The following is a 26,137-nucleotide window of genomic DNA, read 5'->3' as shown; positions in this document are numbered from 1 at the left end:
GGCAAGCCCCATTCAGGCCTCTCCCGTACTCCCACACCTCTGGTCCCCTGCTCACACAGGTTCCCCTAGCTGGGATGTTCTTTCCAACTCAGATGCCACCTGCTGGGTGAAGCTTTCTCTCACCTCTCCATACAGAAGGGAGCCCTCACCTGGCAGGATCTCTCTACCTCTCCTAAAGATATGCCACCTAGCCTGAGGATTGCGAGGACATTTATGAACTGGTGGAAGCTCTCCTGACACAGTGTTTACGACTGTTTTTCCCTCCCTAGACAGCGCTTGGCATATAGTAAGTGTTCAATAAATCTTTGTTAAAAGATAAGCCAATGACCCGTTCTCTAAGTATCACTCTTCCCTTCTCCCCACAACATGATGAATTTTAATCCTTCTTCCAGACTTAGCAAATAGGTTAGATGTCAGGCAGAACTTCCCACCTTGAGCTTACGGTTGTACAAGAAAGGAAAGTTAGCTGTATTTGAGCAAAGCACTCTCACTGGGTTATCTCACTGAATCTGTACACCATCCCTGTGAGATAAGACCCATCATCTCGCTTCACAGATGAGGAAACTGATACTGGGAGGTGATGACGTAATTTGTCCCTCTGGGGAAGTAGAGGAACTAGAATTCAAATCCAAATCTGTTTGATGCCAAAGCCAGGGGCCCCTCTGACAGGCTGGGAGGCTTCTTAGGTTGTAAGGCTCTGAAAAGTGTCACCAACGCAAGGTGACCTCTCTTTCTTTACTGATATTTAAGGAGAAAACAGTTCTCTTTCTGAGTAACTTAGGTCAGGGTGGGCTTGGAGGCAAAGTGGATGATATGACCTCAACCTCAACGACACCCCTTTTATTTCCCATATACTGAGACCTTAAATCAAGTGCCGTCCGCAGGGAGTCCAAGCAGAGCAATCCAGGGGCAGGTTCCTGATCTACGAGGTGGGCTGGATCCAAGATGGTCTCTAAGCACCTTTGGGTGCAGAGTCAAGCCATACCTGCATTACTACTGACTCCGGAGAGGCAGGTGGTACAGGGGAGGCGGACACTCGTGGAGCGAGAAAAGAGGGGACTGGCTTGGAGGGAAGATGAAAGGGATGTTGTAAGTGCACTCCAGCCCTGGGCAGAGTAGGGGCTGGTCCTGGGGAGCCCCTGGGGGGACTCGTCAGTCTACAGGGGATCCCATCCTGCCCCCACCCGGGTCCCCACAGGCTTGGCAGCATTGCCACGGAGAAGTGGAGGTGGCTGCATCCCCAGGACTGGCAGCCACCATCACTGGCACGTGCCCTCCTCAGGCCCTACGTGGTGACCTGTATCCACTCCGCAGGGTACAGAACTGGACTAGAGAATCAGAGGGGCCTGTCCTTGGGGAAAGAAGCCACAGAGAAGTAGGTGGCCTTGGCCCCCAAGATGGAGACGTGATCACTGGGCCCCAGAGAGATATTGAAAGGTCTTAGCTTTCCTTCCAGAGACAACCCTCCTCTCTAACACAGCCTCAACAACTCCGGCCCGACCAAATGGGTTTCTCTCCTAAGGCTTCAGAAACCCCCCTGAAATCCCCATGCCCAGCTCCCTTCTCCCCGGTACCACTGCCCATCCAAGTCAGTGCTTGGTCTCAGCAACCCCCTCCTCTGAAGACCCATTACCGGGAGATGCTGGGGAGACCAGATCGCTGGGCCTAGGGTCCCCAAGTGGCCCCTGGACTCTGACAGCCGCAACCTGGCTGCCCAGCCTCCACTCTCAAGCCCCTAGGGGAATACTGGATTCACAGTCCCAGGGCGCCCAACCTAGTCTTATGAATGCGCTCGGCGCCGCCACCCACGATGCCCCAAGTCGAGCCCCGGAACCACCTCAGAGGCCCGAATACAGCCTCTTCAGATTGCCCCCGACCCCATTACGGAACCAGCCGAGGGTCTCCAAGCCCAGCCGGGTCCAGGGATTTCCGGACGCCCCAGCCCAGAACCGCACCAAGGGACCCCGAACCGAATCGGCCACCCCAAGACCTCCAAACCCGGCCGGGTCCAGCCGCCCAGAACCAAACTCGGCGCGGCCGCCCCCGACGGGACCGAGCGCGGCGCCGCCAGGCGAGCCGAGCCCTGCCCGCGCGCCCCCCGACTCCACGCCCTCCCAGGGCTGCTGCCTGCGCCCAGCCCCCGCGAGCCGGGCGGGCCCCGAGTCCCACTCCGGCGCCGCCGCGGGGGACCGTCAAGGCGGGCCGGGCGCAGCACTCACCATAGCTCGCGCGCTTCGCTCCGGCCCCGCGCTGCTCCCCGGGCCCCACTACCAGTTCCCGGCCGCACACCTCGGACGCCGCGGCTGCCTGCCGCGGCGGCGCACTGGGGCCCCGAGGCTAAGCGCGGCACCGGCGCCGAGTCCCAGGAGGCGGGCCCGCCGAGGGGCCAATGGCGGGGCGCGGGGCCCGGGCAGCTCAGCCAATCACGCCCGGGGACCGCCTGCCCCGCCCGCGCCCGCGTCTTAACCCTCTGCGCGCTGGGACTGGGGCCGGGGCCGGGGTGGCGTGCTGACCCCCGAGGGCAGAAACGGGCTGGGTCTCCGGCTTCAGGGTACGGGGTCCAGACCTCGCCGAGACCGGCTCGGGGCTGGCGGAGCCCGGGAAGCGGCTCAGCTGTGTCAGGTGCGCGGCGCCGGGAGCCTCGGCGACCTTTGTCTCCTGCCTGGCGCCAGCAAGGAGTGTGACCCAGCGTGCTGCAGCTTCGTGTGTGTGTTTATGTGGGGTGTGTGTGTGTGTGTGTGTGTGTAAGAGGGCAGGAGGAGACAGAAAAAGCGGAGGGGGGATGGATCCCGCGTGCCTGTGTGTTTATGTGTGACGGAAAGGCAGAGACTGACTATTTTGGGAGTTTGTTACTGCCTGCTTCCGTGTGTGTGTGTGTGTGTGTGTGTGTGTGTGTGTAAGAGTGAGAGGGTTGAGAGGAGAAGGTAGAAGGGAAGCAGAGAGAAGGATGGATGTTTCTCTATGCCTTTACGTTTGTATGTCAGAGGAGAAACTGTCTCTACATGTGGTTGTGTAACTGCCTGAGTGAAAGAGGTGTGTGTCTGTGTATTTGTATGAATGTGTGATCTGTGCTTTTGGGGCCTGTTTTGCATGCACGTTGGTGTGGTAGAAAGAGACTTTGTGTCCCTGCTGTAAACAAGTGGAGCCCAAACCCCTCTGGTGTTGTGGTGTAGCATGTGCACATGAGAGGGGCAAGGCTGTTATTTGGTACAACTGTGTGTGTAGCCCAGTTTGCAAAAAAGAGAGAGAGAAAGATTGTGGGTGAGGTGAAAATGTGTGTTTTGTTTATGTGACTTTGTGATTATCTCTATGTTGTGTTGAGAAAGAGAAACTAATATGCAGGGACCATGATAAGTGGATGTTTAGGAGAGACAAAGACATTCCAGAGGAGATGGTGTTTGGGCTTTGAAGGATGTATAGGAGTTCATGAGGCCAGAAGGAAAGACCTGGGGAATCTTGCCTACCAGTCACGGGTGACAGAGGTGGATTCTGGAAGACAGGGCATCTACTGCCAGCCACTGTGGTCAGGAGCTGGCCCAGAGTGATTCTGAGCATGCAGAGGAGGGGTCTGGGCACACAGTGCAAGGTTACAAAGGGACCATCTGCTCCTGGGCAGTGTGTGTGGCCACCTGGAGGGCAGGGAGGGAGCTGTGGAAATAACTCTCCCTGTTTCCATTCAACAGCCCTCTGAATTCTCCAGTGTGGAGGGAGGGAGACAGGGAAGAGGCCACTTGTCAGCATTTACAAAGCTTGTTGAGTGCCACAGACTAGAAATGAGGGGTGGGCCCTGCCCAAAAGGTGACCAGAACTTCTCTGGACTTGGATGCCCAGACCCTCTTTCCATCCTGGAGGACTGGTAGCTTATACCCTCAGCTGCCCAGGCCTGGACTGGTTTCAGATTCCTGACTATTCCTGGTTTCAGATTCGTGACCATTCCTGATGCCTGGAGGGACATTCTGAAATCCAGGGAGACACGAAAATGGAACCAGTTATCCTAGCTTTCCACTTGCCAGCGGTGTGATTCTGGGGGATTCCCTTCTCCTCTCTGAGCCTCAGTTTTCTCCTCTGTAAAATAGGATTTGTAATTCCTGCCTACCCCCCAGTACTGATGTGAAGATTTAATGAGTTAATGTACACGTGGGCCCTCTGTAAGCTATGACCCACAGGAAAATGTTAAGCGTTTCTCCATTTATATGAAGTTCAAAACACTTCGATACTGTCAGAAGTCTGGCCAGTGTTGCCTTTGGGGAGGGAATGACTGGAAAGGGGGCAACAGGGGAACTTCCGGCTGCTGGTAAGGTGGTTTTGGGATGGAAGGACTGGGGACAGGGCTGTGTTCAGTTTGTGAAGACGCCTTAGGATCTGTGCATTTTTTTCTGTATATGTTATACTACAACAACATGTTCCAAAAAAAAGAAAAGAAAGGTCAGGCATCCTGACCACATTTTATTCACTCACACGATGGGCATTCTGGAATACTCTATCAACGAGGCAGGAACCGGGCTGAGTATTGGGGATACAACAGTGAACATGATGTGATCCTGACTCTATGAAGAAAAGAGGAGAAAGGGCGTGGCTTTCTCACCTCTGAAGGGGGCACATTGGCAGGGGAGGGGCTTGCCCAGAGCCACTCCCTGGGCTGGCAGCAGAACCAGGACTAGAATGAAGGACTCCTAGTGCTATGGCTTGGTCTCTTCCATTCCACCAGGCTGCCTGGGAGAGACAGGCCCTGGTCTTATGCTGCTCAGGGGAGAACAGTGAGAAGGTTTGCTGCTAACTCTGACCCTAACCTCCAGCTCCTTGAGGATCCTCAGAGCTCACCTCCACCAAACAGCCTTCTAGGAACAATTCTATTCTATAGATGCTATGATTCCCACCCCAGCCCCATGTTACAGGTGAGGAAAATTAATGTTCAGAGAGGGAAAGTGACTTCCCCAAGGTGGCACAGCCAGTCTAAGAGGATTTGGTCCTTTGCTGGCATCATGCTGCTTCTGTTGACATTTGTGGACTTGCTGTGCTCTCTGACAGGAACCTGGGTGGTTGTGTGGAAGGAAACATGTTTCCCTTGTCAGGCTCCTATAGACTGGATGGTGAGGGTGCTTCCTCCAAATACTCAGGTTTCTGGGCACAGCAGTCAGAGCATCTGGGCTCAAACTGGCAGAAAAGCTCCCTTAAACTGAAAAGTACAGGGGTAGAGCTAGCTTTAGTCATGGCTGCATTGAGGAGCTCAGATGATTGTCAGGATTCAGTGTCATTCTCTTGGTCTGTCAAGACTGTTTCCCTCTCTGCTGGCCTTGTCCTCTGGCAGACTCTCTCCTCATGATCACAGGGTGGCTGCCAGCAGCACCAGCCAGGCATCCTAGTCTCTCAGCAGCTGCAACAGAAACAGGGACTCTTGCCTCAACAGTTCCAACAACATTCCTCAAACCAAGTCTCATTGGCTTTTACTGAGACATGTATCCATTCCTTGGCCAGTCACTGTGACCGAGGGTTCTGACTGGCCAGGCCATGGAGAGTGAGGGCCTCAGAGGTACCTGGCATTTGAGTCTAGTTGTGATTTCTAGCCATCCCAGCCTCAGGACTCACCAAGGTCCAAGAAGAATCCTCCCGAATTTGTGGAGAATCTTACATTTCATAGGCCTTCAATAAATGGCAACCGTTATTATTGGTATTCTTCTTCCTCTGCTTTGCCTCTGTCATCATCTTGTACAGAGTAGACATTCAGTAATGTCTAGCATACAGTAGGTACCCAAAGAATCCTTAGTGGTTGACTGATTTTTGGGGGGAGTGGGGGGTTGCTGATGCCATGTACCAAGTCAGAGAGAGTCTGGACAAATTGGACAGCCCATGGCCTGCAGACAGGATGAGACTCATTATGAGAACTATTTAATTTTTTATTTTGTTTTGTCTTCCATAATTGAACTGAAGCTATAGTCTAGAGCTCCTGGGGGCATCACCAGACTCTCCAGGAACAGACTCCCCCATCACACACATCCACCCGCCAGCCTAGGAGGATATAATCAGGTAAGCATCAGAAAGAGCCCGTTAGGAGGCTGGTCCGGGAGGAGCAAGCAGAACTTGTCAGACCCAATCAGACTATTTCTGCAACCCTGCAGAGAGTTTGCCTGGGGTGGGGCTGGGGACCGGCATGTCGCAGCCTGATCCCTTTCTCCTTGGGCCACCAGCTACTCTGATTCAAGTGGGCAGTTTGAGTTTCCATGAGGGGCTGGAGGTCCATTAGGTCTTGACTAACAATAGCTGCTATTTATCAAGTGTGTGCTGGGCCCCATAGTTGGCACTTTGCATGATTTAACTACAGGACCAGTGGAATATATTTTGGATACTCACATTATCCCTGCTTTTGCTTTACTCTTTCTGCTATTTTCCCTGATTTCAAGTGCAATTAATATGTGCTCACTGTAAAATAGTGTAAACAATATGGAAATGAATACAATAGGGAAAAAGTCCCCCATAATCCTACTCCTCAAACATCAACCACTGTTAACTCCTTGATGAGATTCTGCATTTAGCTGTATTAACAGATGTATGTCTGTTTTGTGAGAGGAAGAACATTACATTATTCACCTGTTCATAGCCTCCTTTCCTCCCTGCCTTTGAGGAAGAAAACTCTGTAGTTCAGGTAGCTTCAGCCTGGTTTTATTCTGTGGATCTGAGTAACAGGAGGAGGGAAGGGAAGGAAACAAGCTAAGAGGGAAAGGGCAGAGGTTGCTGGGTGGGAAAAGATGGGAGAGGCTGAAGCAGGGGGCAAGGAGGTAAGAGCAGTGCAGCCTGAGCTTTGAGAGAGCATTTCAAGGACTCAGGATACAGATTTGGAGGCTGTCTGCAGAGGGTGGGAGGGAAGACAAGAAAAAGAAACAGAAAGAGGAAAAGGAATGTTAAGAAGTTTTTTTGAGATTATGAATAAAATCACCTTTAACATTTTCAAAAGAATTGAATAAATATTTAAATTGCCTTTTGGACTTCCCTGATGGCGCAGTGGTTAAGAATCCACCTGCCAACGAAGGGGACACGGGTTCGAGCCCTGGGCTGGGAAGACCCCCACATGCCATGGAGCAACTAAGCCAGTGTGCCACAACTACTGAGCCCATGCGCCACAACTACTGAGCTCATGTGCCACAACTACTGAACCCGTGCGCCACAACTACTGAGCCCGTGTGCCACAACTACTGAAGCCTGCTCTCCTAGAGTCCGTGCTCCGCAACAAGAGAAGCCACCGCAACGAGAAGCCCACGCACCACAATGAAAAGTAGCCCCCGCTTGCCGCAACTAGAGAAAGCCTGCGCACAGCATCAAAGACCCAACGCAGACAAAAATAAATTAAAAAAAAAAAAAAAAGCCCTTTAAATTGCCTTTCAATTTTTTTGTTGCTGTGGGGGGAGGGGAGGAACTGGTGTTTCTTTCTAATTCAATAGTGATTTGAGGTTGTCCTCAAAGTGGCTCAGCTGTACCCAGGTTACTTTTTTATAAACAAAAAAACGAGATTACATAATATTAATAATTGCTAAAATGTATTGACTATTTACTATATGCCAGGCATTGTGCTAAATATTCTTCCATATTACTTTATTTAATTCTATAGTATCCCAATGGGGGCAGGTACTACTATTATCTCATTTTACAAATGCGGAAGCTGAGGCTCAGAGAGGTGAAACAACTTGCCCAAGGTCACACAACCAGCAAGTGGGGGAGCTGAGATGAGATAATTTTTCCATTATTTTAATCGTCTGGTATGTAGTTGCTCAGTTTTTGTTGTCGTTGTTATTTGTGTGTTTATTTGTTAAGGAGCTTCAAACCCCTTTCTGCTTGTGATTGGGCAGGAATATACATAAATAAAAGTTAGGCATGCGCTGTCGTTGACCCCACAATTCCCTGCGGTCAGTGTTACCCCTGTTTTCTATGTTAAGAACCTGAAGCTGAGTGGGACATGCTCACTAATCTAGAGTAAGGCAGCTTTTAAGTTGTGTCATGGGATTTGAACTCAACTGTGTTTTCTCTGAAGGACCATACAGGAGCCGGAGCTGGGGTGGGGATCTGGGCTACATCTCGGTCACCCAGGCACAGAGTCACAGACCCTGTGGGCTGGACCTGAAAGAGATGTGAAAAGTCATCTATTCTAGTCCCTCTTTCCATTTATAAATCTCCTCTGCTGCTTCCCCCACAGAGGTCACATGGCCCAAGTCTGAACACCTCTGCTGATGGAAAACCCACTACTTTTGCGGAGCCCAGAGCCGGGGAAAGTAGGCCAGGCTGGAGCGGTGAAGCAGATGAAATGCTTGAGAATTAGCTGGGACAAGCACGGAGACTGCCAGCAGGGACAGGAGTGCAGAGAGAATGGAAAACCACTCCCTCCAAGTAACAGGAGGAGGGAGGGGAAACAAACAAGCTAGGAGAGAAAGGGCAGAGATTGCTGGATGGGAAAAGATGGGAGAGGCTAGAGCAGGGACCAAGGAGGTAAGAACAGTGCAGGCTGAGCTTTGAAAGAGCATTTGAGTGACATAGGCTCAAAGGCCTTCCCTGCCAATAGCAGCTCTTCTATATACAGCCCCTCTCAGTGGGGGGAGTAAGGATGTGTTTTTTCAAGAGACCAAGTCACCCCAGAGCCAGACTACTCTAACCCAGTATATTTCCCCTTTTGCTTTGGCTGCTAGGAAGCTCTTAGGTAAGTTATATATTGAACCTCAGTTACTAATTTGGTACAGAAGCCTGATAGATTTCTCCCTATCTCTTTCTAGTAGCTTTCAATCTCTCTTTTATTTATTTATTTATTTATTTATTTATTTATTTATTTTTGTGGTACGCAGGCCTCTCACTGTTGCGGCCTCTCCCGTTGCAGAGCACAGGCTCTGGATGCGCAGGCTCAGCGGCCATGGCTCACGGGCCCAGCCACTCTGCGGCATGTGGGATCTTCCCGGACTGGGGCATGAACCCGTGTCCCCTGCATCAGCAGGCGGACTCTCAACCACTGTGCCACCAGGGAAGCCCTCAATCTCTTTTAAATCCATGTTTTATAATGTTTGCTTTACCACCGAGCAGCTGCTCCACTGAATTTTTGTAAATGGAGGAGATTTTGATCATAAACAAAAACATTCTGTAATGTGAATTTGTTGGTTGACAACTGGAGAGAGTCGGGTCCTAGAGAAATAGGATAGGGCATAGGACTGGACTGGGCCAAGGTGGGGGAAGGTGGATCAGGCAGGAGGGAGAGGATGTCAAGACCATCTTAGCAAATATCTTTTTTTTTTTAATTAATTTATTTATTTTTGGCTCTGTTGGGTCTTTGTTGCTGCACACGGGCTTTCTCTAGTTATGGCAAGCGGGGACTACTCTTCGTTGGGGTGTGTGGGCTTCTCATTGTCGTGGCTTCTCTTGTTGCGGAGCATGGGCTCTAGGTGCACGGACTTCAGTAATTGTGGCACGCGGGCTCAGTAGCTGTGGCTCACGGGCTCTGGAGCACAGGCTCAGTAGTTGTGGCGCACAGGCTTACTTGCTCTGCGGCATGTGGGATCTTCCCAGGCCAGGGCTCGAACCCATGTCCCCTGCACTGGCAGGCAGATTCTTAACCACTGCGCCACCAGGGAAGTCCCTTAGCAAATATCTTTGGTCACATGGGGAATAGGTGCTTGGTGCTGGAGATATTCCACGTGGTGGGGAGGTCAGGGGCACTAGAGAGGGAGTAGCTGAGTGTGAAGGATGGAGTCACACACCCAGAGAGAAGGGAAGAGGGCTCAGGCAGTGGGAGCAACCTGTGCAAAGACCCGGAAGTGGGAAGGGTGCTGGAGGACAGGAAGAAGGCTCCAGTGGCTGGAGTGCTTAGAGAAGTGAGGACAGTGGTGAGCTGGGGCTGGGAGTGGTAGAGCCAGGCCAGGGCTTGCCACTCAGGGAGGTGTCTTTTATCCTAAGGGCTGAATATTTGTGTTCTCAGGAGGTTTCCCAGGGAGCTGCTGTTTCCCACTCCTGGGTGTTTTTGACTTTGGTCTGGGGGAGCAGGTGCAGGTAGGAGAAAAGCATCGAGCCAGGTGCCCTTGAAGCAGACCAGCTGCTCAGCCCCACTGACTCAGGGGACAACTCCCCAGGGGCTGCCCAGCCAGTCAGAACCAAGGATGGTGGACTAAGACCCCCCCAAAAACGCCATGTGACTAGGGCTGGGGACCATGGGATGAGCTTCCACTCTGGAGTCAGACTCCTTGAGTGGATTCTGACCTCAGCTGAGGGACCTTGGCCAAGGTTCCGTACTTCTCTGAACCTCATCTCTAAAATGTAAGTAATGTTACCTATCCTGAGTAGACAAAAGCAAAAGACTTAACATAAAGTAGTTATTTCAACGAACATTCACTTCCCCAAACCCAGGGTACTAGGAAAGAGGCCTTTGATGGAACCATCCCCATACCCTACACCCCTGCCCCATCTCAAGTGTGATTAGGGCTCCCACGCCTGTGCTCCCACAGCCTTTGTTACTGCTAACATCGCCCCTCCACTCTGTCTAGCCCAGTCTGTTTCCTGTGTTCCCTCTGTCGGTCTCCCCTGTCTGATCCCAGCTCTGTGGCCCCAGAAACAGGCACCAGCCTATAGCTGGTGCTCAATAAATGTCTATCGAACTGTACTGACGGTCTCTTCTAGGGGATGCCGCCTGATTAACGAGCACCTCCTCTCTGCATACACTATCTGCTTTAGACTTCACATAACCCCTATTTTCACAGGTGAAGTTCCTGAGGGTCAGAGAGGTGAAGTGACTTGCCCCAGGTCACACAGTGTGTAGGTAAGTGACAACTTGGAAATGAACCCACCTCTATCTGATTACAAAGGTCCCGCTCTGGACTGAGGCTTTGTATGTCCTCACTATAGTTCTTTCACACATAGGGGATAATTCAAAAGACTCCAGCTCAGCTTCAAATGGCTGGAGGACCTTGGGGATGGGGCCAGCCACTCAGAATCTCTGGGCATCAGTCACCCCATCTCTAAAATGAAGGGGTTTAAACAAGGAAAGAAAATGAAGGGGTTGGATCAGTGATTCTCAACCCTGGCAGCCTATTTATTTGAATTATTTGGAGAGCTTTTAAAATGTACTGGCGCCTGGGCCCCACCTCAGGTCAATTAAACCTGATCCCTGAGGGTGGATCCCAAAGTCCATCAAACTCCCCAGTGATCTGATTGCACGGTCAGGGCTGAGAACATCCAGATAGCCCCTCAGTGAGGCCCATTGCAAGAAGCCATTCTATCTGGCATGGCGGAGAAACCAGGGCTTCAGAACCAAGCGGGTGTGGGTTCTAATCCTGGATCTGTTCTTTCCCATACCCCAACGTCCTCATCCTGCAAAGGAGGAGAGCAAGGCTCAGTGAAGTCCAAGGTCACACAGCTCAGAAGTGCCGCTGTGGCAGTTTGAATCCAGGTCGGCCCTCAGGGGCATTAGGTCTAGATATGGAGAGGAGGTGCAGGCAGGCAGGTCCACTTGAGGCCTATAGCTCCCCTGGCCCTCTGGACTGCCTGAGCCCGGGCGGAGTCTGTCAAGGGGGACCCTGCAGTCATCCCTGTCCCGTGACTTACAGTTTGGGAAGCAGGTGCTGGGGTAGCATCAGGTCACACATACCTTGGCCGTCTCCTTGCCTAGCATGTGGCCAGGCACCTCTACTACCCACTGTGTCCCAAGCCCTGGGCAGTGGCAGGCCAGTGTGGACATGCTGGGCAGCTTCTGTGTAACTGGGGCAGTCGCAATGGCTGCAGGAACAAACAGGCAGGAAAACTGATGCCAACTTAAGGCACAGGCAGACCTTCTTTTAAACACCTGCCCCATCGCTCATGCGCCATGTGGTTAGTAGGTCGGGGCACCTCTTTGAAGCACTACAAAATATGCATAAAAGTATAGCTCATGGGCTTCCAACCCTGACTTTGACCATGCCGTTCCCTCTCCTGGAGTGCCCTTCCCATCTGTCCTCCTTGTAGGTCTCTATCCAAATGACACCCCTTCAGATAGGCCTTCCCTGGCCGCCTCTCCAAGGAGCTTCCCCTTTTTATTCTCTGTCACTGCACCCACTGTATTTCCTTCCTTCTCTTTGACAGACTTTATTATTCTATACTTAGGTGCTTGGTTACTCTCTCCCTAATTAGATGATAAAACCCATAGATGTAGGGCCTGTGTCTTTTTTGTTTTGTCATGTCTCTTTACAAGACATGCCAGAAAACTCTCCCATTCTAAGTGTATAATTCCATGATTCTTAGTAAATTCACAGAATTGCATGACCATCACCACAATCCAGTTTTAGAACTTTCATCACCCCCAGAAGATCCCTCAGACCTGTTTGCAGTTAATCCCTGCTTTTACCCTCATCGCCAGGCAATCACCCATCTGCTTTCTGTCTCTCCAGTTTTGCCTTTTCTGGGAATGTCACATAAATGGAATGAGTATAATATGAGACCTTCTGTGTCTGGCTTCTTTCACTGACCATGAAGTCTGAGCTTCTTCCGTATTGCGAGTATTGGAAGTTTGTTTCTTTTTATTGCTGAGTCGTAGTCCCTAACATGGTTGTGCTACATTTTGTTTATCCATTCGCCTTTTCAATTTTGGATTGCTTCCGGCTTTCTCTATAGAATAATGCTGATATGAACATTTGCCTACAAGTCTTCGTGTGGACACACATTTTCATTTTGCTGGAGTAAATACCTGGATACCTATGAATGGAATTGCTGGGTTTTATGGTCAGTGTATGTTCAACTTCCTCAGAGACTGTCAAACTCTTTTCCAAAGTGGCCATATCATTTTACATTCCCACCAGCAGTGTATGAGGTGGCAACATGTCTTTTATCTACCAAAATGTCCCCAGGATTTAGCCTGAATGCCTGGCACAGAGTAAGCAGTCAGTTAAATAAGTGAGTAAACAAATGCTGGCTGAACTGGCGTGTGGTTAGACCCCTACTAGGCGTCTAACACTGTGCTAATCACCCAGTGGCTGTCCTCCTCTGCGGGTGACATTAAGCCAGCAGACATTAAGCCACTTTATACCCAGGCTACATTGGTGGAACCCCAGCCCCAACCCCCAGAAGGACCTTTACCAAATGATGTCTTTCTTTTTTTTTAAATATTTATTTATTTTTGGCTGTGTTGGATCTTCGTTGCTGCACGCGGGCATTCTCTAGTTGCGGGGAGCCGGGGCTACTCTTCGTTGCAGTGCGCGGGCTTCTCATTGCGGTGGCTTCTCTTGTTGTGGAGCACAGGCTCTAGGCGCGTGGGCTTCAGTGGTTGTTGCACGCAGGCTCTAGAGTGCAGGCTCAGTAGTTGTGGCGCACGGGCTTAGTTGCTCCGCAGCATGTGGGATCTTCCTGGACCAGGGCTCGAACCCGTGTCCCCTGCATCGGCAGGCAGATTCTTAACCAGTGCGCCACCAGGAAAGCGCCTGAATGATGTCTTGATAGTATGTCCTTGCCTCTCTGACGTATGATGGAGGAATTAAATCCACATGGAGCGGAGCATCTCTGCATTGTCTCTAAAAGACTACTAAAGAGATTGTTCAAAACATAGGTTCTTATAGCAGCACTTACGTGAAAAATCCTTCTTGTACTTTAACACCAGGGTAAAGGGTCTTTCACAGCTGAAATAGCCTTCGTTCTTTAATCATGAGTTGGAGATAATACATCATGTTTCCCTTTTTGCCTTGCATGAGAGGATGCTCAGGGCAACATTTAATTGACTGTGAACTCCTGGAGGACAGGGACCAGGGCCTATTTGCCTCTGGTTCCCTGGGGCCTGGCACAGCTCCTATCCTGGAGAGCTTTCTCAACAAATGTTGGTTGGGTGGAATGGAATGGAAATGCAGTAACTTCACTGACTTAAAACATTTTAATCAAATATTTTCCAGAAGTCCATGTATTTTTTAACAGTCTGCATGTGTAGTTTACTATAGATGTTGTATATGTTACTTGGAAGTGTATAAATTATGAAAGAATAACATTGAAGAAAATAGAATTCCTGATACTAAAATATTTATATCTGGAGCAAAGATAGATCACACACCAAAATAGCTGTGGAGGAAATGAGAAAGTGATGAATGTTAAACAAGAGTTATTAAGGGCTTTGAAAGTCCGCAAGCCAGATTTTGGCCGAGGGAAGAGGAGAAGCGGCAGGAGAGGTGAAGGTGTAAGGACAGTATTTCCAGAGGCAAAAGCTTTAAGGGTGCGACTGGGCCAGATTTAGGGGAAACAGGCCCTCGTACCCTTGTAGGAGGTGGGAGCTGGTGGAAGGAGCAGTTGGTTCAAGAAGTCTCAGGGAAGTTGGTCTTGAAAATACATATCCCTTTTGACCCAGAAGTTCTACCTTTATGCGTTCCTCCTACAGAAATAAAGATATGCTATAAAAATATAGCTGCAAAGATACTCCCTCACAGAGTAGATTTTAATAGAAACTAATTATGCCTATCTTGATTATGTTGAGAAATTTTGGGCAGAACTTCTATAGCTGTTAAAAATATATTAGGACTTCCCTGGTGGCTCAGTGGTTAAGAATCCTCCTGCCAGTGCAGGGAACACAGGTTCGAGCCCTGGTCTGGGAAGATTCCACATGCTGTGGAGCAACTAAGCCCGTGTGCCACAACTACTGAGCCTGTGCTCTAGAGCCTGCGAGCCACAACTACTGAGCCCACATGCCACAACTACTGAAGCCTGCGAGCCTAGAGCCCGTGCTCCACAACAAGAGAAGCCACCACAATGAGAAGCCCACGCACCGCAATGAAGAGTAGCCCCTGCTCACTGCAACTAGAGAAAGCTCGCGCACAGCAAGGCAGACCCAAAGCAGCCAAAAATAAATAAATAAATTTATAAAAAACAAAACAAACAAACAAACAAAATATATTGATGTGGGATAGGTATTGAAATGGAAAACTGTTCATGAATTGTGAGTGAAGTAAGAAAAAGGAAGGTTATGATATTGCATGTGCCCTACAACTCAGCAATTCTGTCTTGGGTATTGATCCCAGAGAAATTCATGTTCCCAACACAAGAAGACTGTACGTACCAAGGTGTTCTGTAGCACAGTCTGCACAATCAATTATCAGTGGAATTGGTAAAGAAACTGTGGTCCATTCATTCCACGGAATTGTGAATGGCAGTGTGAATGAACAAACTAGGTGACATGAGTCAACACGAACGCACCTATAGAACATAGTGTCAGACCCAAAGGCAGATTTCAGAAGGATATATGCACAACAGTGCAATTCATTTGAAGTTTAACAATATCTAGAGCGTGGATGGGAAAGCTAAACCCCAAATTTGTAAGAGAGATTGACTCTGGTAGGGGGATGCAGGGGAGGGATTGCCAAAGAGCACTAGGTCAGGGGTAGAGGGGGCTTCAGCCACATCTGTCAGGTTTTTTTTTTTTTTTTTTTTAAGGCGCTGAAGCAAATATGCTAAAAGTGTTAAGTTTTATCAAAACTCTATTGTGAGGAGTACATGTTATAGTACTCTCTCTGTTTTTATTTACTTATGATACTTCATTTGAAAAATCACACTCATTATATTTTGTTAATATAAATATATGCATGTGGAAAACTGAAGTTAAAGAGTATATATAGCAGATAATCAGTTCATCATGATTATTTCTCTGAGATGAGATCACTGATCATTTTTATTTTTTTATTTTCCTATACCTGTATTTTCTGATTTTCCTAGAGTTAACATGTATAACCCGCACAATGTTTTAAAACCTTAAAAAAATAAAATAGTCTGAAAACTGTAAGGGGGTCATTTTGAGCAGAGACAACAGTAGGATCAAAGGCTGGCTGTGGAGAAGCTCCTGTATCTGGTATCGGGTAGGGGAGTGATGAGGACAAAACCTCTGGAAAGGAGAACCAGCCGTACAATGTGCAGCACTTGGTCCCAGGCCAAGGTGCTGCGACTTGACCTTGAAGGCCCAGGGGCCTCAAACTGGGGTCTCTGACCTCTGGGGAACCTCACGCATGTTCCCAGTAATCTGGCTTCACTAGGGTTTTCATAATTTAGGGCTTTCATTTCACTGATAATCTAAAAACAACGAGTACAAGCATAATTCTGACTCCTCTGAATGACCCAGGTCTCGTAACCCAGAGCAGCCAACCCCATTTTCATGCCCGTATTGGTCTGTGCTTGGGATCAGGCTGGTGCCAACTGCCCCACTTTAATAGTCTTGGGCTGATGAGGAGAGAAAGAAGCAGGCCTCGGCTTGGCTGGTTTATCTTCCAGCACTGTGAGCTCAGCCCTTGGGCCTGGGAGAATTCCAAGGGCCCAGACAGTGTTTCACATCTGAGAAAAGAATGTTAATGACTCTGAAGTAACAAACAACAACAACTAAAATAACAGACACACCCGCAAACATTGTTCCTTGAAATAATTTCAACTGCAGAATTATAAAAATAAATCCCTTTTAATAGCCAAAAGAAAAAGTATAGTTGATGTGAAGTGTGGGTACATGTTCATATGTTTGACAGGGGGTGAGGTGGAGCCTCCAAAGGTAAGAATTCTGGGGGCCCATGAAGGTCCTTGTAACAGTCCCGGGCTTAAAACACAGAGGAATGGACATGGCCACAGCAAGGGAGCCAAAAGATGGGCTATGTGCTCACCCTTTGAGAGGGTTCCCCTCACCCACATGAGAAAAGAAGTGAGCAAATCAATTCAGCCCACACAGTTGTGTAGGAGCTCCAAAGTAAAAACAAACGAACAAACAAAGACAAAACAGAACACCACACTGGCACAGCCAATAAAATGCTCAAAATTGCAAGGGGGTGATTTTGATTCTGCAAAACCACATCATCCAGCCCATTAAATGAACAACATTCGTCTGAGTGTTACCAGGTTTGTAGTGTGTTTGTATTGAATTTATAACTCGGTTTTATGGTTGTATAGGAGCCCTTGGAGTTTGGACCTAGCTTTATATCTTAAGGAACAGTGTAAAAAAAGCATTTTAAATCAACAGTATCTGGCATGGGAGGATCAGCTTCTTTTTGGAGAGCCTGCCTATACATTACTCAAGTTGGGAAACACAGCTAGGGGCACGGCGACCTACTGAAGGGCTCCGAGTCGGGGATGAGCTGGTGGGAGCACGGCGCCAGGGAGATGAATTGGGCAGCGTGTTCTGGATGACCAGAAGCAGTTAGCGTAGGATTGGCATGAGGCTTGAACTCCTAAGGGCAAAAATAAGGGTCTTCTTTTGAGCCCTCACAGTGCCAAGGGTAGGACCCAGGATGCCACAGAAGCTTGATGAAGACTGGCCGCCAGCCTGCAATTTTCTGGTGGGGGAGAGTCCTGGCTCTCCGGGCTGAAGGCAGAAGATGTACCTCTTCTGGTCCCGGTGGGTCCACTGGATCGAATCAGTACACTGAGGCCTCACTGCACGTTTGCCAAATGCGAGGGGCCAGAAAGAACACGCTTCTCCTCTCTTCATCCTTCACATGCAATCCTCCAGTAAATTGTTCAGTTCTACCTCCAAAGCATATCCAGACCAGGCCTAACCCTCCCAGCCTCCGCCATCCTTCTCCTGCACTGTGCAAATGGTGCCCTCATCAGTCTCCCTGCTCTGCCCTTGTCTCCCGAGAGCCACTTCCCCACACGCAGAAAGAGGGAGATGCTGAGAATGTAGATACTCTGCTCTCAAAACTTTAGTGGCTTCTCACCAAGCTCAGAATTAAATTCAGGCTCTTCATGGCAGCCTCCAAAGGCATGAGCGATCTTCCTGCACAGCCCCTGTCACCTCCTCTCCTCTCCTTTGCTCACTTAGCTCCCACCACACTGTTCTCCTGCTGTCCCTAGAAGACACCACACTCATCAGGTTTCAGGGCCTTTGCCCCTGCTGTTCCCTGTACTCGGGACCTTGTCCTCCAGCGCTGAGCAGGATGGCCCCTTCTTACCTGTTACGTCTCATCACAAATGTCACCTTCCCAGCGGCACCGTTTCCCCTGATCCCCTGGATGAGGCAGCTCCGCCACCACTGCCCTTGCCCTGCCACCCATACTCTGCTTCAAGTCATCGTTGCACTTCCTGAACTTGTCTGGTTAATGTATTCATTACTCCTTGAATATCTAAATCGATAGTAGGTCTTGGGCCCCCATGAGGGCAGGGCCACCTCTGTCCTGTTCACTGCTCATCTCTAGCACCTAGAACAGGCTTGACACATAGTTCGGTGCTCCGTAAAAGCGTATCGAGTAAATGAGATAACATTTCATACCCACGAGAATGGCTAGAATCAAAAGGGCGAGGATGCGGAGAAATTAGAATTTCCGTACATTGCTGGTAGGAATGGAAAATGGTGCGGCTGTTTTGTGTGCCATATGACGCTGCAATTCCAATCCGAGGTATATACACAAGCGAATGAAAACACATGCCTACACAAAACCTTGTTCATGAATGCTCATAGCAGCACTATTCATAATTGCCAAAAATTGGAAACAACCCAAATGTCTACCAGCTGACAAATACATAAATAAAATGTAGTATATCATTACAATGCAATATTATTCAGCAACAAAAAGAATAAAGTAATGATACACGTTACAACATGGACAAACCTCAAAAACATACACTGGGCTTCCCTGGTGGCGCAGTGGTTGAGAGTCCACTTGCCAATGCAGGGGACACGGGTTCGTGCTTCGGTCCGGGAAGGTCCCACATGCCGCGGAGTGGCTGAGCCCGTGAGCCATGGCCACTGAGCCTGTGCATCCGGAGCCTGTGCTCCGCAACGGGAGAGGCCACAACAGTGAGAGACCTGCGTACCGCAAAAAAAAAAAAAAAAAAAAACTAAGTAAAAAAGGCAGACACAAAAGGCCACATATTGTATGATTTCATTTACATGAAACGTCCAGAATAGACAAATACACAGAGACAGAAAGTAGATTCGTGGTTTCCAGGGTCTAGAGGGAAGGGGAAATAGGGAATGACTGCTAATGAGTATGGGGTCTTTTGTAGGATGATGAAATGTTCTGGAATTAGGTAGTGGTGACGGTTGCACAACTTTGTGAATATACTAAGAACCACTGAATTGTAGTCTTTAAAAGGATGAAGTTTATGGTATGTGAATTATACCTCAATTAAAAAAACTGGAAAGCTAATGTTCATAGCAGTGTTATTCATGATAGCCCAAAAGTAGAAAAAAACCCAAATGTCCATCAACTGATTAATGGATCAAGTGTGGTCTATCCATGCAATGGAATATTTTTCAGCCATAAAAAGGAAGTAAGTACTGATACACGCTACAACATGGTTGAACATTGACGACATTACACTAAGTGAAAGAAGCCAGTCGCAAAAGGCTGCATATTCTATGATTCCATTTATAGGAGACATCCAGAATAGGTAAATCTATAGAGACAGAAAGTAGATTAGTGGTTGCCTAGGGCAGGGAGGGAGAGGAACAGGGAATGGAAAGCTGGGAAGTGATTGCTGATGGGTACAAGGCTTCTTTGGGGGATGAAAATGTCCTGAAATTGGATTATGGTAACAGTTGCACAACTCTGTAAATATACTAGAAATCATTGTCTTGTCCACTTTAAGGGGGTGAACTTTTATGGGATAGAAATTATCTCAATAAAACTATTTTAAAAGTTTATTAAATGAATGAATGAGGAGACATAAAAGTAGGAGGGAGACAAGGGAGGAAAAACAATTGAGAAACTTTTCTCTAGATCTGGCCAGAGCCGATTCCCTAAGACACCCGATAGCTGGGGAGTCTAGCAGCCTTTTAGCTCCCTTCTGTCCCCTAGATATCTGCTTCTCTCCCCTTCTCTCCCCATCCCAAGCCGCGCTGGTGGAGGAACCATCTGAGATGGAGCACAACTGCCCCCTGGTGGTAGTCCGATGTGGAAATGTGATGGTGGGGACAGACCTGGGTAAGAGACCAGCTTTTTTTTTTTAATATAAGTTTCAGGTGTACAATATTATCATTTGACATCTGTATACACTACAAAGTGATCACCACCACAAGTCTAGTCACCATCCGTCACCATACAGCTGATTCCCCTTCACTCATTTCGTCCACCTCCCAATACCCTTCTTTGCTAACTACTTCTCTGATCTCTGTATCTGTGAGTTTGTTTTTGTTTGTTTGTTGTTGCTGTTGTTGCCTGGATTCCATACATGAGTGAGATCATATGGTATTTGTCTTTCCCCATCTGACTTATTTCACTTGACGTAATACCTTCAGGTTCCATCCATGTTGCTGCAAATGGCAGAATTTCACTCTTTTTTATGGCTGAGTAGTATTTCATTTTATATATACCACATCTTCTTTACCTATTCATCCATCTATGGACACTTAAGTTGTTTCCATACCTTGGTTATTGTAAATAATGCTGCAATGAACATAGGGGTGCATATGTCTTTTTGAATTAGTGTTTTCCTGTTCTTGGGATAAATACCCAGAAGTGGAATAGCTGGGTCATATGGTAGATCTATTCTTTTTTTGAGGAATCTCCATACCTTTTCCCATAGTGGCTGCACCAATTTACAGTCTTGCCAACAGCGTGCAAGGGTTTCTAGCCTCTCCAACATTTGTTATTTCTTGTCATTTCAATAATAGCTATTCTATTAGGTGTGAGGTGATATCTCATTGTGGTTTTGATTTGATTTTCCCTAGTAGTTAGTGATGTTGAACAACTTTTCATGTGCCTGTTGGCCATCTCTCTGTCTTTTTTGGAAAAAACTGTCTATTTCAGATCCTCATTTCTTAACAGGGTTGTTTGTTCTTCTATTGTTGAGTCTGTGAGTTCTTTATATATTTTGGGTGTTAATCCCTTATTGGATATATAATTTGCAAATATCTTCTCCCATTCAGTAGGTTGCCTTTTTGATTTGATTATGGCTTCCTTTGCTGTGCAAAATTTTTAGTTTGATGTAGTCCCATTTGCTTACTTTTTCTTTTGTTTCCCTTGCTTTTGGAGTCAGATCCACTAAAATATCACTAAGACCAATGTCATTGAGGTTACTGCCTATGTTTTATTCTAGGAATTTTATGGTTTCAGGTCTTTAATCCATTTTGAGTTAGTTTTTGTGTATGGTATAAAATAACGGTCCCGTTTCATTCTTTTGCATGTGGCTGTTTAGTTTTACCAACACCATTTATTGAAGAGACTATCCTTTCTCTATTGTATATTCTTTGCTCTTTTGTTGTAAATTAGTTGTCCATATATGTTTGAGTTTATTTCTGGACTCTCCATTCTGTTTCGTTCATCTGTGTGTCTGTTTCTGTGTCAGTACCATACTGTTTTGATTACTATAGCTTTGTAGTATAGTTTGAAATCAGAGATTGTGGTACCTCCAGCTTTGCTCTTCTTTCTCAAGATTGTTTTTGCTATTCAGGGTCTTTTGTGGTTCCTACAAATTTTAGAATTATTTGTCTAGTTCATGAAATGTGCCATTGGAATTTTGATACAGATTGCATTGAATCTGTGAATTGCTTTGTGTAGTATGGACATTTTAAACAATATTAATTTTTCCAATGCATGAGCATGGACTATCTCTCCATTTTTTGTGTGTGTCTTCTTCAAATTATTTCATCAGTATCTAGCAGTTTTCAGTTTACAGGTCTTTTACCTCCTTGGTTAAATCTATTCCCAGGCATTTTATTCTTTTTCATGAACTGTAAATGGGATTGTTTTCTTAATTTCTAATATTTCATTATTAGTGTATAGAAATGTCATGTATTTCTGTATATTGATTTTTTATTCTGCAACTTTACTGAATTCATTTACTAGCTCTAAATATTTTTTGGTGGTCATTAGGGTTTTCTGTACATAGAGTCCTGTCATCTGCAAATTGTGAGTTTTACTTCTTCCTTTCCAATTTGGATGCCTTTTATTTCTTTTTCTTGCCTAATTGCTGTGGCTAGGACTTCCAATACTATGTTGAATACAAATGGCAAGAGTGAATATCCTTGTCTTGTTCCTGATCTTAGAGGGAAAGTCTCAGCTTTTCACCACTGAGTATGATGTTAGCTATGGGTTTGTTACATGTGCCTTTTATTATGGTGAGGTACATTCCTCCATAGTCACTTCGTTGAGAGTTTTATCATAAATGGATGTTGAATATTGTCAAATGCTCTTTCTGTATCTATTGAGATGATCATAATTTTTTCCTTCATTTTGTGAATGTGATGTATCAAATTAATTGATTTGTGGATACTGAACCATCATTGCACCCCTAGAATAAATCCCACTTGATCATAGTGTATGATCCTTTTAATGTATTGTTGAATTCAGTTTGCTAATATTTTGTTGGGGATTTTTGCATCTATGTTCAACAAGGATATTGGCCTGTAGTTTTCTTTTTTTGTAGTATCTTTGTCTGCTTTGGGTATCAGGATAATGCTGACCTCATAAAATGTGTTTGGAAGAATTCCCCCCTCTTCTACTTTGGAAGAGTTTGAAAAGGATTGGTATTAATTTTTCTTTGAGTGTTTGGTAGAATTCACCAGTGAAGCCATATGGTCCGGGGTTTTGTTGTTGTTGCTGTTGGGAGAGTTTTGATTACTGTTTCAATCCCCTTACTAGTAATCAGTCTATTCAGATTTTCTCTTTCTTCATGTTTCAGTCTTGAAAGATTGTATGTTTCTAGGAAAATATCCGTTTCTTCTAGTTTGTCCAATTTATTGGTGTACAATTGTTCATGGTAGTCTCTTATGATTCTTTGTATTTCTAAGTTATCAGCTGTACCTTCTCCTCTTTCAGTTCTTATCTTATTTATTTGAGTCCTCTCTCTTTTCTCTTGGTTAGTCTGGCTAAAGTTTTGTTGATTTTGTTTTTACCTTTTCAAAGAACCAGCTCTGTTCATTGATCTTTTCTAAATTGTTTTTAGTTGCTATTTCATTTATTTCCACTCTGACCTTTATTATTTCTGGTAAGGGGCCAGCTTTGGCAAGCTAGGGAGGCCCTGGGGAAGGGCTGGGAGCAGAAGAACTTCCAGATGTCCAGAGACAGAGGTGGTGGCAGGGATGATGCCTAAAGCACTTGGCTGGGTTTCTAAACCTGATATCACAACTCATAATTATTAGTGGACTTTTCTCTGCGGTGCTATCCTGCCTCCTTCCACAGTGATGTGAGTGCCAGGGGAGCAGGGATGTGTCTTCTGGTTCACTCCACTTCCCCAGCTCCCAGCTCAGTGCCAGGCACTTAGTAGGTACTCAGTAAAAATGTGTGGACTGTAGTTTGTTGTAGGAGAAAGAACAGAGAGAGAACAGACTGGGTGTGAGTACAGTGTCCACTCTCTTAACCCGGTGACCTTCGGTAAGTCACATGACCTCAGTGGGCCTGAATTTGCACAGTTACCTGTGACATGAGGAGACCATCCCTTTTCTCTCAGAGTTATGGTAAGTTTAAATGATGGGCAGCCTAAAATGGTAGGGGAGCACTGCATCCAGGGTCTACAGGGTGAGTTCCCTGAGCTCCACTGACTTGCTGTATGACATCAGGTAAGTCCCTTTACATTTCAGGCCCGTATTGTCTCCCCTTTAAAACAGGAAGAATGATACTCTTGTCCTTCAACGTCTTTAATGAACATGTACTTAGAACTTACATGTGTCAGGTACTGCGCTATTGCTGGATTCACGGTGAATAAACAGCCATGTCTCTACTCTCTCAGGGAGCTTACATTCCAGTAAGTGAAGCCAACAATAGCCAATTATCAGACACCTAAACATATCATTGCAATGGAGGCTGAGGGTTATGAAGAAGCACAAGCAGCTAGAAAGAAAGTGGAGGGGGACTCTACCCTAGATCAGGTCAGAGAAACCCCTGGAGAAGGGCCCTCAAGTTGAGAGCCAAGAGAAGGTGAGGCTTGGTGAGAAGAATGTTCCAGAGATGTATGAAGACATTCAGGTGGGAAGGAGCTTCACCTCCTGTCAGGAGGAGTCACTGGAGGCCAGGGCTGTTGCAGCCGAGAGAGAAGTAAAGTAAGAAGAGGTGGGCAAGGGCCAGACCACATGGGGCTGGTAGGCCACCTTCAAGACTTGGATTTCATCCTAAGTACAACAGGAAGTTATCAGAAAATCCTGAGTCAGGTTGTCTTGATATAACTTAGGTTTTCAAAGACCACTCTGGTTACCACGGGTAAAATGGCTTGTTTGGGGGTGAGATGCAGAAGTCCAGCAAGTGATGAAGACAGCTTAGACCAAGATGATGGTGGTGGGGATGGAGAGAACTGGACCAGTGTGATATGGGATCTGTAGACAGAATCCCCAGGGCTTGGGAAGGATGGATATTGGGGGTGAGGGAGAGGGTGCTGAGGGCTCCCTGCTTCTGTCCAAGCAGCTAGGTGAGCGGAGGTACCATTTGCTGTGGCGAAGCAGGTCTGAGAGGGGAGAATGAGTTTGGCTCTGTTAATTTTCACATGTGTGTCAATTTTGAGATGTCTGTTCGACAACTGAGGGTCACGAGGAAGCAGCTGGAGAGCAAGGTCAGAGCTCAGCAAAAGAGATCCATCCAGGCTGGAAGCTCATTTGACATTTCAGAAAATCCTATTTGTTTTTTTTTTTTAATTGCAAAAAGAATACATGCCGGGCTTCCCTGGTGGCGCAGTGGTTAAGAACCCGCCTGCCAATGTAGGGGACACGGGTTCGAGCCCTGGTCCGGGAAGATCCCACATGCCACGGAGCAACTAAGCCCGTGCGCCACAACTGCTGAGCCTGTGCTCTACAGCCCGCGAGCCACAACTACCGAGCCTGCGCTCTAGAGCCCGTGTGCCACAACTACTGAAGCCTGTGTGCCTAGAGCCCACGCTCTGCAACAAGAGAAGCCACCGCAATGAGAAGCCCATGCACCGCAACAGAGAGCAGCCTCCCGCTCACCACAACTAGAGGAAAGTCCACGGGCAGCAACGAAAACCCAACGTAGCCAAAAATAAATAAATTAAAATAAAATAAATAAAACATTTAAAATTAAATAAAGTAAATCCCAAGTCTTAGTGTAAAAGTAATTTAAAAAATACATGCCAGTCATCACAAAATCAAACTATTCAGAAGGGCATAAAGTAAAGAAATGAAAATCATGCTTCTCCCACCACTGCTTTACCCTTCCCAGATCAAGTCAGTCTTGACTTGACGTTGGAGAAGAGACCTGATCAAGAGAAAGGGGATTGAAAACTCAAAGTGGTTTGGCGGCATGGCCCAGCCAGGCTTACCACTGTGCAAGGCCACCCCGAGAACCAGCTTTCTGAAAGAACTGAGGTCATTTGCTAGTGCAGACATAAGGATTCTCATTGCTGCACAACTAGGAATAACAAAATGTTGGGTGCTCCCTTTGTGGCCCCAAATATAGGATTCGTTCAGTTAGTGGTTCCCAACCCTGGCAAGCCCAGTAGAATCTGCAGGGGAAATTTTAAAGTAGAAATACCTGGGACCCACCCAAGTCCTCCCAAATCAGTCTCCTGGGCGTGGAGCTTGAAATCTGTATTTTAAAGAGCTTCCTGGTATTCTAATGCAGCGGGTCCATTGAGAAAGAATCTATACACTGTACATAATGGGATATTATGCAGGAAAAGCAATAATAAAGAAATGTAACTCCTGACACCCTCTATACCTATTGTTCATGCTTTATTGCTCAGGTTAAAAAGTAGTTTGCGAAATAGTACGTGCAGCAGGATTATATTTTCTTCCTTTTGTTTATTTGTATTTCTGATTTTACCATCACAAGCATGGATTGCTTTTGTGATAAGGAAGGAATAGAAGCAATGCCTTTCAGGGGAAAAGAGAAGGTGATGACTCAGATGCTTCTTCTTGGTGTGATTCACTGTGTTGCCAGAAGGAAAGATCAGATTTCACTCACTCTATCCTTCAGAGATTGTACTGACCCCCTCTAAGTGCTCGGCCTATGCTAGGGGCTGGTGAACAAGCACAGATGTGGTCCCACCTGGTGGGCACAGAATCAACTCAGAGAGACAGACATTAACCAGGTCATTGCATGGATAAGCAGGGAAATTACGTGCTGAACTAAGTTTTGTGAGGAAAGAAACATGTCTCTTTGATAGGGTTTACCATAGAACTTGACCTAGATGCTGGGGTCATGTAATATCTCCCTGAAGTGGTGACCTCTGAAGTTATTGATATATCTAAAGGATGAGTAGGAGTGAACTAGGTGAAGGGAATGGAAGCAGAAGAAGAGTTCAGGCAGAGGAACAGCAT

At 47.0% G+C, this 26,137-nt stretch overlaps 1 protein-coding gene and 1 long non-coding RNA gene across 2 annotated transcripts in view; one reads left to right on the top strand and one right to left on the bottom strand.

Moving 5' to 3' along the window:
• Window positions 1-2,318, bottom strand: part of ECE1 (endothelin converting enzyme 1) — a 114,536-nt gene extending 112,218 nt beyond the window's left edge. Inside the window, exon 1 of the mRNA XM_082680637.1 lies at window positions 2,220-2,318. Coding sequence (XP_082536763.1) covers window positions 2,220-2,222 — 3 coding nt within the window. The 5' untranslated portion in view covers window positions 2,223-2,318. The remainder of the gene's footprint in view (window positions 1-2,219) is intronic.
• Window positions 2,319-2,463: 145 nt separating this feature from the next.
• Window positions 2,464-7,323, top strand: LOC309818319. The gene is made up of 3 exons (XR_014296340.1): window positions 2,464-2,622; window positions 5,929-6,024; window positions 6,998-7,323. It is a non-coding gene; the product is annotated as an uncharacterized lncRNA (long non-coding RNA).
• Window positions 7,324-26,137: the final 18,814 nt, after the last annotated feature.

Source organism: Grampus griseus, assembly GCF_964374135.1.
Source record: "Grampus griseus genome assembly, chromosome: 1".
Taxonomy (NCBI): domain Eukaryota; kingdom Metazoa; phylum Chordata; class Mammalia; order Artiodactyla; family Delphinidae; genus Grampus; species Grampus griseus.
The sequence above is the reverse complement of the archived record's forward strand: the minus strand, read 5'-3'. Positions and strand labels throughout refer to the sequence as shown.